Source organism: Callionymus lyra, chromosome 16 (genome assembly GCF_982586985.1).
Source record: "Callionymus lyra chromosome 16, fCalLyr1.hap1.1, whole genome shotgun sequence".
Lineage (NCBI taxonomy): Eukaryota > Metazoa > Chordata > Actinopteri > Syngnathiformes > Callionymidae > Callionymus > Callionymus lyra.
In genome coordinates this window covers 1,962,431-1,974,634 of record NC_141833.1, presented here as the reverse complement: position 1 = coordinate 1,974,634, position 12,204 = coordinate 1,962,431, and the positions used below count along the sequence as shown (strand labels likewise).

General features: G+C 36.1%; 1 protein-coding gene and 2 non-coding genes across 3 annotated transcripts; all 3 read right to left on the bottom strand.

Annotated features, from left to right (window-relative positions):
• Positions 1 to 137: 137 nt before the first annotated feature.
• rab36 (RAB36, member RAS oncogene family) lies at positions 138 to 4,576 on the bottom strand. The gene is made up of 12 exons (XM_087811031.1): positions 4,548 to 4,576; positions 4,095 to 4,223; positions 3,514 to 3,582; positions 3,037 to 3,128; positions 2,879 to 2,953; positions 2,511 to 2,612; positions 2,372 to 2,436; positions 2,242 to 2,293; positions 1,448 to 1,529; positions 993 to 1,083; positions 810 to 923; positions 138 to 747 (listed from the first exon to the last, which is right to left on the bottom strand). The coding sequence occupies exons 3-12, from the start codon at positions 3,577 to 3,579 to the stop codon at positions 686 to 688; spliced, it is 801 nt and encodes a 266-aa protein (XP_087667157.1). The 5' UTR covers positions 3,580 to 3,582; positions 4,095 to 4,223; positions 4,548 to 4,576; the 3' UTR covers positions 138 to 685.
• Positions 4,577 to 4,973: 397 nt separating this feature from the next.
• On the bottom strand, positions 4,974 to 5,045 carry trnag-ucc (transfer RNA glycine (anticodon UCC)). The gene has a single exon. It is a non-coding gene; the product is annotated as a tRNA-Gly (tRNA).
• A 469-nt stretch (positions 5,046 to 5,514) lies between these two features.
• On the bottom strand, positions 5,515 to 5,586 carry trnag-ucc (transfer RNA glycine (anticodon UCC)). Its single transcript has one exon. It is a non-coding gene; the product is annotated as a tRNA-Gly (tRNA).
• Between the last annotated feature and the right edge of the window lie 6,618 nt (positions 5,587 to 12,204).

Sequence of the window (12,204 nt, the reverse complement as noted above, 5' to 3'; positions counted from 1 at the left end):
AACTGAGAGCAAAAAAACAAAACCCCAAAGGTTCTTGATCTGTCTTGAGAAATGATGAAATAAAAAAGGACTTATTACGTTAGTAAAATATTATATATAAAATATACTTATGTAGTTTAAACATGAAATAAACAAGATGGTGGTTTATTTTTATTTTCAAAAATGCATATAAATTCTAAATAGAATATACAGAAAGAAAATGTATCCCCCTGAATTCCCTCCAAAGACAAAGATTGGTGAAAAGGTGTACTTTTGAAATCTGCACCCACTGTGGCCCTTTGTGAAACACTTTTTACATTGCTGTTCTTCAAATACATTAACAAATAATGCTTCAATAATCAGACCTTGTCTGTTATAGAACAAATGTGCTAAAAAAAAAAATCAAGTTAACCCAATGTCATTCAACAACTGACTTGCAGTGTCATAATTAGGTTGTTTTTAATTTAGTCAGTGTTTCCCAAACATAAAAATGTAATTATAAAGACATAATTTAGTGGTAATGTATCAATTGTAACTGTAAGGAAGTGATCTGTTATATTATGATGTCTGTTATTTATCACCAACACGACTTGGTTTCAAACACCAGAGTAGATTACAGATCTCTAGTCATTTCTTTTAAAACTTTTGCATATTCTCGGTTCATGGTAATTTTAGAGTTAATGAGGAATCCCCAACTGATTTTTCTTCAACAGCAGTTTTTCTTCATGTCTTTATTTTCAGGTTCTCCAAGGATGGCACGGTCTGATTCTGCAATGCAAACACATTTGTAATTAAAACCCATTTTGTTCAGTGAATGCGCTGCAACTTACTAATACTATTTCGATGTCCAATACTAAATGTGTCTCCTTTCTCCAGCTCTTTCTGGATGCAGTTCTCAAAGGCTAGGGCCGCTACTCTAAAGAAAAATCCATTGATATTCTCGCCTACAATGACAGAACATGAAGTTTAACATTGAACGGAGAGTCTCGTCATGAAATTGACTGAATCATTACCTGTTTTGGCAGACACGATCCAAAACTCTGCGTTAATCTCTTCTGCTATTCTCAAGGCATCTCTCTCTGTTCTCTCTCTCTCCACTGAAGGCTTCAAAACATTCATGAAAGGAAGAAACTTATGCCAACAGTTGGAAAAAATTCAGATCCTTTTAAAAAAATAAAGTACAACCTGGGACAATAAAGATAAACATTTAAACACAGTAACATATAAACAAAATGAAAGGGTCAAATTAGAGTTAGAAATTTTGAGAAAGTAAGTAAACAAATGGGGTTGAAATCTATAGGTTCCTGAGAAAATAACCTATTGTTTGTGAGGTTGGCCGTTAATTCACAACCAACTAGACAAGATGGAAGAAGCAGCTCATAGTTGGAATTACTTACTACTAGAAGCATCAACAGGTTTAATGAATAAATACTTTGAATATTGAATGAAATATTATTCAGGAACTCACCAGAAGGTCGCTCTTGGTTCCAACCAAGAAAATAAAACAGGAGCCAGGTTCATTCTCTCTCTGGGCCTCCACCAGCCACTGACTAAAGAAAGAGTAACTGTTAAGCGCTGTTAACAACTGGACAATCATAAAACTATAACTTAAAAATATTCTTTAGGCTTATCAAGGACTTCCACATGAGCCACAAAAGGGGGTTACAGATCATTAATCGTTTTGATTCATATTGATATTTTATACAGCAATATTATCATCCATGCCATGTATCCAATGATAATTTGACGTTTTCCAGACTGAAAGAGGAAGTAACTTTACATTCAACAGTTGGAGGAAACTTGATCAATGGAGAACACTTATAAGTAAGTAAGTAAGTAATATTTATTTATATAGCGCTTTTCCAGACCAGGGTCACAAAGCGCTTTAACAATCAAAACAATACTCAAAAAAGTATATACTTTAAAGATCAAGATAATACTGAGAACAACACAGGAGTTCCAGAAAATCAAGGAAAAGCCTGAACAAATAGAAGCGTCTTAAGATGTTTCTTAAAGGAGTCAGTAGTATACGTTTTGTATATTGTTCTATTTTTTTCTATGTTGTTGTATTATGTGAGTATAAAATGCAAATGCAAAGGGAGTCATTAAAAGCCGAAAAAAGATGTTGTACATATTGCCAATATATACTTGGCAAACAAAGACAATTTCTGATTTTATGACATAATCACAAGAAGTCTTTTGGCTGATTCATGCGTCACTGTAAAGTAGCAGTTTCTATTTGGGTTTGATGCAATAACATACCGGGTATGCTCCAGAGACCTGATGTCAGCCATGTCAAAGACTGTGACAATAACTGTAGATCAAACAAAAGAAATGTTATTCCTTATTCCCTCACCAGGGCTGTCAGATCTGTGCTAGTATAATTTCGTACCCTGAGCTCCTCTGTAATAGGCAGAGGCGATACATTTGAACTTCTCCTGCCCTGCTGTGTCCCAGCTGACATGTACAGAGTGGAACCACATTCATAGCAGAACATTCTGACAGCTGTCGTTACTGTTTTGAATACTCACATCTGAAGAGAGAAAGGTACTCCGGTGATCTCAAACCTCTGAATCTCAAAGTCCACGCCAATTGTGGCCTTGTAGTCCTTGTCAAAAACGTCTTTACAAAACCTACAGAAAGAGCAACAATCATACATCAAGCATGACTTAAAAGGGTGTAAATTGCTTTAGACTTAAAACAAAGTTTTACATTGCAGTTAGTTTTATATCAATTAAATATTCTAGGTACAAGATGTATATAAAACAAAAATGGTGTATGATTCAATGTATATAATTGTAAAAAATAATTACGATTTGACAGTTGCTTAGGACAGGATGAGACGGAAATGAACAATAAACAGTTGAGTTACTGTATCTACTCTTCACAACATTTTTACCTATTTATAAGACAAGTCTTTCCCACGTTGAGGTCTCCTACAACAACTACTTTGGACATTTTCTGACGATCCCACCTTTAACAGGGAAAAAAGTCAAATCAAATGTTTAGTAAGTTAAAGTATGGGGTGGGGTGGGGGGTTGGAGGGGGGGCACTCACAGTTGCTGTGTGGCTGATCTGTCTTTACATGATGATGCAGCTTGCTTGTCCCAGTCCGTCCTGTGATGTAGACACGCCTCACTAGTGTAACACTGAAGACAACACATCTTTATTCAACAACAACAACCACAACAACAACAACAACAACAACAACAACAACTTGGGTGCTTTGACAACAGACACCAAAAGTAACACAGTTGAAAAGAAACATTTTATCAATAGCAGCCGATCTCCAAAGAACTTTTACAGGTTTTCAGCAATCGATTCATATTTTACCATACAATCCATTCCTTCATGGCTTTCTTGTTGCAAATGAAGTATACAGTCTAGTTTGGTAGGAACATCTCTTAATGATGGTTGAGCTATTTAAGATCACACATGTCCAATTAGCTTAACGTCTTACCTAGAATGTTTGTAATTTACACATACCAAAATACTATAGGCCAGAATTATAAAATCAACAGTAACACATTTTACCTTTGGGAACTCCAGAATCACTCTGTCTTTGCTGAAAGCTCTGACGTTACTTTGGTTGTACATCATTGCCTGTTGGGAATAGGTCAGAAGTTACGTTGTTGAAATATTAGCAAGAAAAGTTGTTTTCCTTGAATGAAAGTTGTATTCATATCATATAAACAATACATATGAGAGGTCCAAATCAGAAATTCAAGGAGCAGGGTGACCATCCAGTCCTATTTTACTAGTCCCCTCTCCTTCTCTGCTTCTTCTGTCCTTCCAATGGTTTTACAACCAGTAGCTTTGTAATCCTACACTCAATGTTCCTTGTGGCCTTCTCGTGCATTTCATGTACTGCCTACCTCACCTATTGCAATACCTATCCAACTCTCCTATTCTAATATCACAGCTTCCTGATCACAAGGTTTAATAAATGCAAGTTATTTCTTAGAATATTATTTTTATTGTAGGCAATAACACAGATGCGGTTAGACGGGAGACTCGCAGTAGTTATGGTTGCTACAAACACCATATTGTTCTCAAGATGCTGGATTTGAAGGCACTTCTTTACCACTAAACATGTTTACATCCGGGTGACTCACCTCTTACGAGTGCTCAAGGACGAGGCGCAGTTATTTTCGCAGATCACCGAACGGGGGAAGAACACGTTTCCTTGACAACCGCACTGCGCCTGAAGTGTCACGTGATCCCACTTGACTGACGAGATGGATCTTTAAAAATAAAGAAGAAAAAGCACAAAAAAACAAAGTTTCCGCGCTGAATTAGCTCTTATGTAAAGGTTTAACAATAAAAAAAAGGGGAAAAAGTGATTTATTAAACGAAAATATGATGGTGCATCGAGTGCCCTCTGCTGGCTAATATTACATTTTATTAAATTCTCGAGTGTTTTAAAATATCTATAATTTTAATCAAATTGGAGATTTCGTGACAAGGTCCATGACAAAATATCCATTATTAGAAATATGACATTTATATATTTGACTGGTACATCTTTTCAGTGTAAATCCATCAACATGGCTGATCCTCAAACTCACCACGAAGAAGACAATGGATCAAACATTTCTGCGTTCCTCTTGAGACCTTTTATTATATCCTATTATATCCCTGTATGACTTTGAAGTGGCTTTAAAGTTGTTATCGGACGGTTAATTTAGTCTCTTTACAAAGACAAAGGTTGAACTTCCTTTCTTGTCAAGCGCTGAATGGAAATGTTCAGTAAAAACAACACAAATATGTTGATGTTTATAAAATATATATATACAGTATATACTGTATATGTATATATATATGTTATTATGTAGTCTTCTATATGTACAATAATTAAATAGCTATAAAAATAGATTTTTCCGTTTACATTTGCAGGATTTAAGGATGATTTCAGGGGTGTTTATTTTGTTTAACACAAGACAAAATTACAAGAAAGTAACAAAAATCACGACGTAACGAAAAAAAAATATCCTTGCGTTGGCCGGGAATCGAACCCGGATCAACTGCTTGGAAGGCAGCTATGCTGACCATTATACCACCAACGCCGATACATGCACTACCCACATAAATAACAATATATAGTTAACTGCGTGGATGCATTTTATCACCGACAACACGTGGCCCACACTATGTTCAAGGTTGTCATACAAAAGGTTAACCACATAGTTATTAATACTCGCGTTCTGATGTATTCAAAGACAGTTAATTTACCACCACACATTTTAAAACGTAATTAAATAATACCGACCATTTTCTTCCTTTGAAATGACGTATTTCAACGTCAAAAACACCATCCGATGATCCGACAACTCTCGCGAGGTTCTGATACAAGAACGTGTGCGTTGAGCCTGAAGGTTTGTATTTCTCTGGGCCGGTTATGGGCGACATCTGCTGTTGTGTTGCGTTTAAACTAGAAAGGGGTTTGTTGGGGTTTTCATTGCAGTTTTATTTTCTTCATTCAAGGAAACTGCAAAAAAAAGGGAAAACACTCATGTGGTATTGAAAAAATATCTTTGCGTTGGCCGGGAATCGAACCCGGATCAACTGCTTGGAAGGCAGCTATGCTGACCATTATACCACCAACGCCTTATAAATGATTTGGCCCACTTTTACAAATTCATATGCTCCGCGGCAGCACTCGGGAAAACTTCAATCGGCGCCATCTACGGAATAGATAGCAACACATGAACCTTCCCACCCGTGATAAAAACACAATGGACGATGTTCACAGCAATATGCACACAGACTGGAGTAAAGCTATCCGACGCTTCCGCGATCACAGCCAAACCATCCGACGCTAAATTTTGAGTGCGCGTAATGAGTATTACGGTAGTACTGAATGTGCTTGAAAGTAACTTCGAGAGATCAGAACTCGAACGAGTAAAATAGATCAATAACTAATACTTCAATCAGGTTTATGCGAATTTAAACATTGTTTTCTCGTGTTTATTCAATACTTACTAAATGTAGAATATAGGGGAATTATTTGTTAAAAATCGAAATGACATTTTCATTCAAATGATTATTTTTCAATGTTTATTTGTCAAAATAAACACCTTGATAACATAGATTTTAGTTTTATGTTCAATTATGACGTGAACTCATATTACCCCCTTTCAGCATGACTACAACATTCAAAACATGATAAAATTAAAATAAGAACTACAGTAAAATGTTTCCAAATGTATTCATATGATGGATAAAACATTCATCTCTAATAATATATAGTTATTATAAAAATGTTATTTAGATTTTTAACAAATGATTTCCCTATATTCTACATTTAGTCGTTATTTTTTAACATGAGAAAATTATTTCAATCGTTCGAGGTTTGATCTCTCCGACGTTTCTTCAAAGGTGATCCAGGAGTTCAATTTAGTAAGTAAGTAAGTAAGTCATTTTTATTTGTATAGCGCTTTTCCAGACCAGGGTCACAAAGCACTTAAACAATCAAAACAATATTCAATAAGTATATACTTTAAAGATTACCGTTAATTGGCTTGGCTGTGATCGCGGAAGCGTCGGATAGCTTGAACTGTTGGATTGTGCACCATACTGGTTTTATGTTTTTGTTCTTGCTTTGCAATAGGAAGAGTTTTCTTATATCGTTACTATGTTATTTAAGATATTTCATGATTGTTAAACAAATTGTTTTCTATGTATCACTTGATTTAAAATGTATATGTTTGTGTTCTTGAATTGCAAATTGCAAGTGTCTGATGAAGTTTGACACTTAAAAAACGGTGCGTGCGTCCATCCATCCACAGTGTAAGTTAATGAACTGTAGGTTACATATACTATAGAATAAAATAGAATGCCTTTATTTGTCATTATACACTGTATATCAAAATGAGAACCCCCCTTCAGTCCAAAACAAGCGATACCATAAAAAATACAATACAAAGCAGCCTTCTGGGTGTTCACTGCCCGGAGCTCCAGTCTTACCTTGTGCTCGCTGACAGTGAGTGTGGAGGTACGGGAACTGGAACTGGGGGGAGGAGAGGGAGGGAGTGCAGGGGCTGCTGAGTGTTGCTGTGATGTCTCAAAGTGAAATGAGTTAAACACTACGTCTGTACTCAGACCTGGGTCTTATCCTTCACATTGTGGAGGAAAGGAACAATCCAGAGTATGTTTGGGTCATTTATTTACCACTTCCAAGCAAAAGAAAAACTAGCTTTAACGATTGACCCGGCCTCGTTCTTTCTGCGACAAAACAACTTGACTGTCCAGACCAGAAGGGTTGTCTGATGTCCCACTTTCTTCATGACCACACAAAGCCAGTTCAAAAGGCACCACAAAATGTAATGGTATCCACCATTTTTGACAAAATATGACGATTCCTCTCCACCTCTGCATTGTGCCTTTTTACAGCAATCCTGTGTCCTTTATCCAGTTGAGTTGCAATGCTTATTCATCCTAGCATGGCTATCTTGGAGCAGTTATTGTGCACTCATGTGTATTCTGGACTATGGGGCACTGAATGTAAAATCAAAGACATGTTTTATTTAGCTGATTTAGCAGCACTATTTAGCTATGTTTTCCCAGATTTAGCCAATATTTCTCACATTTATGAAATATAAAATCTAAATGTTAAATCTAAATCTAAATGTTAAATACATACCTAAATGTTAAATATATAACTAAATCTTAAATCTATTTCTATATTTGAATTAAGTGTTATACATTTACTTTGGTGACTTTCTTCAATTTCTGGTTATTACTTCATCCTTTCAACGACGCTTTAGGTCAGGACATAGGAATGTGAAAACATACATAAAGGACGTTGTATATTTACCATTTTCCTCTAAGGCTGTCCTTACCATTCCACCCTAGGACCAACTTGGCTAAGATTGGCCTCATTGGACAAATGTAATTTACCCCACTGTAGTCTGTGGACCAATTGCAGAAGGAGATAACAGGCTTATTCAGACCAGCGTTCAATTTGTTGGAGGGGCAACCGTTCCCTTTTTCTTATTTAAGCACTTTTAGAGGATGCAAAAGATTGATGAGGCCACATCCAAATTTACCTGGGGAGGCAAAGATGTGGCCTCGATATGCTGAGCTGATCTACTTTACTGCAGATCATGGCTGGAATGGAGCTCCCAGTACAGGTAAAACTATCCATAAACATGAAGAGACAAATGTTACTGGTATTGAGTATCGTCCTTTTTTTAATATATCCTCTGCATGTGGAAAAGTCTGATGACAGTGACTTTGAAAGTCCATTGAGACAACAGAGAAGAGTTGAGTAAAGACTAATATATGTAATACTTCAGCATTTATATCATAATGCTTTTAGGATTTTACTAGATGTTGAGAATAATGTAACCATATGAAGACTATCAAGCCAAATGTGAAACCACTATCTATAATAATATTAATTTAGTCTATATTGTGATTAGGTCTTTCTACTAAAAACACCCACATTAGAGCTAATTGGGGGTAAACAAAAAAGAATTAACTCAAAACAATTTCATGTTTTCATTCAACTTTGTTCCTATTCCATTATCCAGCTTTTAGTCTGTTGTTTACACTAAGACACCACTTAAAACACAACTGTTCCCAACTTGTGACGTGAAACAAATATATCCATTCGAAAAATGAATATACTGAAAACAAGGAAACAGGATAGATTATTTATGTGTGGTGAACAGATCTCTTAAGATAAGGACAATTGTTGTGTAATCAATAATAATGTCATTGTCTAAACTCTAAACAATCAACCTTGGCATCTTTCCTATGTATATAATAAATATACACATACCTCTATACATACATTGGGATACAATATTTTTCAATCAGGTGAGGGCCTCATTTTAAAGCTATTATTTTTATGGAGGACAAGATTACTACCACAATCACTTATAATTAACACACACATAATAATCAAACTATTACCTAGGTTGATGCTCAACAATGAAAGAAAAACATATTTTTAACAGAGGAGAAGGCCAAGGAGGAAAACCAAATTGAAGAGGTTGTGGTGGAAGAACCAACTACTGCATCTACCACTGAATATCTAGATCTTGTGTGAGTATAAATATTAAGAATTTTAACAAATGCAGGTTAATGGACAGTTAGGCTTTTCATCTTCCCCTAGTCCACTTGATGAAGATAAAGCCACAGAAGAGGCATTTAGACAGAGCCTTGAGGATTCGGGACTATACACTGTACAGTAATCTAATTAAACCCTAACCACACATTTAAAAGGGTGCCCTTTCTTTGGATCGGTTCTTCATGATGTTGAATGTACATTTCTTTATTTTTGAAGGGTTGAGCAGATATTAAGCAACTAGGAGATTACAGGCTTGCTGAAAGCCCATAGTGACAGAGTTGTCACGCCAGGCCGAAGACCTATCTTTATTAGCAGAACAAATGTCTGGAAAACAACCCTCCGCCAGTTCTGTCGTCTCAATTTCACACAGAACCACAGTCTGCTGTACATCACAATTTCTATTAATGAAGGAGGCACTGATGAACATGTAGTTTGGACATGGTACTGTCCGTCAACCCTCCGTTGTACTGCAGTTGTTTTCCTGGACTCAACACCGACCCCATCGACTCCACGAATCGAGTCCCGAAGACGTCGCCTCTGCACAATGACATTTCTTGCACGTAAATGCCCATTGAGCACGATTTTACCGACTTGAGGATGCTTAGCTTTTACTGCTCGAGTAATGGCATCCATCCTGTGCGCTTTATATTTTACTCCCGCATAAGTTTGTACAGGGTTGGCCTGGAAATACGTCGAATTGATTCCACTCCTGTCAGTGTTATTCCAAGAAGAAGCAAACCTTCTATTTAGACTGTCAGGAATTGCTTAACAAGGTGACCCAGATGCAGAAGAGAGTACAATTACAACGGGTGAGGTGACAAAACACAATTTAATACAAAAAAAACAACACATTGTTGTACAATGAACGCCCAGGCTGATGATGGCAGTGTAGCAAGAATCCTGTTCCTCGCAGACCTGTTCGTTTCTTTCCACGCCCCTCATTTACATATTTAAATAATATTTAAATGAAGCAGAGTCCTGATTTTTCTCTCCGCGATCAGAAAAAAACAATTAAAACATGAATGTAAACTGGTCTGACCGTTATATTCGTCATTTTATACATTTCTGACATGGATCACATACTTACATTTAAATAGTGCAGACGAGCTCCGGTGTAAATGTTTATATTTTATATACACAGTTAACGCGAATACTTTATTTACAGATGATCAGGGGCTTATTTGAAATGTCTCAAAATAAGTTAAACAAGAATAAAAGTGAAACTCAGTAACTTTAAGCGCTGAGTATTGATGATGAAGATGATCTGATCGTCTGAGTTTTATATAAATGTGTGACGCAAGTGAAACACACACGCGAGTTCTTATTACATTTATTGTGTACAAATGACAAATTAATAAATAACGTGACAGTGTATTTTTACAAGGCGCAAGCTCATAATTACTTTTCTGAATAGCATATAATAGCGAATTAAAATATTCATTATAAAATGATCGGTGTTTTCTTAATAAATACAGATCATTAATTTGTAATAATAAGTTAACTACAGTGTGTTAATTTATGATAAATATTGATCGTTAATGTAACTCTGATGTGAACATACAGACCGTGCGGGAAATATGAACGTTATACCGCTCTTTTCAGTGCTGATACAAATGGACTTTGAGGTGGAAAGGTTGCTAAGCACTTTTTTTGTGCGTAAAACCTGTTAGTACATCAGGCCCCTGATCACTTCATTTTTGCACAGATTGATTGTGTCTGGGGTTTTTAATATGCTGGTAGACATTTAGTAGGATTTTATGTGTGATTCTTTCCCTTTCTTTCTCGTTTACTAAACGTGCCATAAAATACTTATTTTCCTTTCCTTAAACATCCGTCATTTTATCATCCCAATTTGTTAATAAATCTGTAAAACGTTACGTTGTTGTACGTGTATCCCTTTTGGTGTGATTAACCAACAAAAGCTTATGAAGGACGATAAATGACTTATGTATCAATAAACGTCAAAATGTATAAATAAATGTTAAAATGTACAAATAAATGTTTGGATAAGTATAAAAATGTCAAAAGAAATAAATGACTTCTGATTTAATTTTTGTCAAAGAATGGAGCTATTTTACGTATAAATACACATTTTGACATTTTGTTGTCCGTATGCAAATCAAGTAGGCGGGTCGAACATCAATCTACAGCAGTGATTGGTAAAACAGGCGAAACAAACTAAGGCAATCGATGTCGATCTCAAAACTAATGCTCCTGCAGCAACTGGTCTAAAGCATCGACGCTGCACAAAGAGTGGAAGAATCTTTTCGGTAAATCTTAGCCAACAAACTTGATAAGTTGTCCGTGTTGTTCATGTGCATGAGACTGATTTTCTTTTAACAACAACGACCCTGATGTATGAAGTACGTGAATCACAAAAATTATAGCACCAGCTCATGTGGCTCAATGTGTCCTCAATGTTCGACCCGCCCACTTAATTTGCATACGGACAACGAAAATGACAAAATGTCAAAATGCATAAAATTTGTGTATTTATACGTAAAACAGCTCCATTCTTTGACAAAGATTAAATCAGATGTAATTTATTTATTTTGACATATTAATATTTATCCAAACATGTTACTCTTCTAATTATATTCTGTGCATGCATGGAGGTTCACAGGAAGGCATGTACTCATGAGTCACATCCCTTAGGGAAACTTCCAATTAAAAAATATTCTAGTTTTCCCAGGAAAGATGTGAGGAACAGACCAATTCTGTTTGAATGTCTCCCACTTCCAGAGTCTCCCACTTTCAGATAACGTACATCCTGTGAACCTTCGTTAACCAAGTCTTGATTTATTGTTTCATTTTGGGGATCTGAGAAAACCTGAATCTAACCTTGAAAACAGTATGTAAGGAGCTGAAAGAGAGAGATTCAGGTGTCTTTGATTCGTAGATGTGTCCAACTCTTGATTGATGTACCAGATATTCTGAAAGATAATCTGCTTTTTCATCAATACACTAATATTGCTGATTCAAGACTCAAGTCTCTTTTTTCCTTCGTCCAAGAGAAATTCCTACATTCAGAGAAAGAACCTATTTTTACAATTGGCGTCACGAACAGTCTGAGAGAGGGACGACAAGTCCCCGGCTCCACATCCTACCAGGACCAAGGACAGACGAGACAAAAGACGAGTTTTATTCAT

Coding starts and splice junctions, on each gene's coding strand:
- rab36 (XM_087811031.1), bottom strand. CDS start 3,579: ATGATGTACAACCAAAGTAACGTCAGAGCTTTCAGCAAAGACAGAGTG. Junction 2,954..3,036: donor AGATCAGCCACACAGCAACT/GTGAGTGCCCCC, acceptor TCCCTGTTAAAG/GTGGGATCGTCAGAAAATGT. Junction 1,084..1,447: donor GAACCAAGAGCGACCTTCTG/GTGAGTTCCTGA, acceptor AATGTTTTGAAG/CCTTCAGTGGAGAGAGAGAG.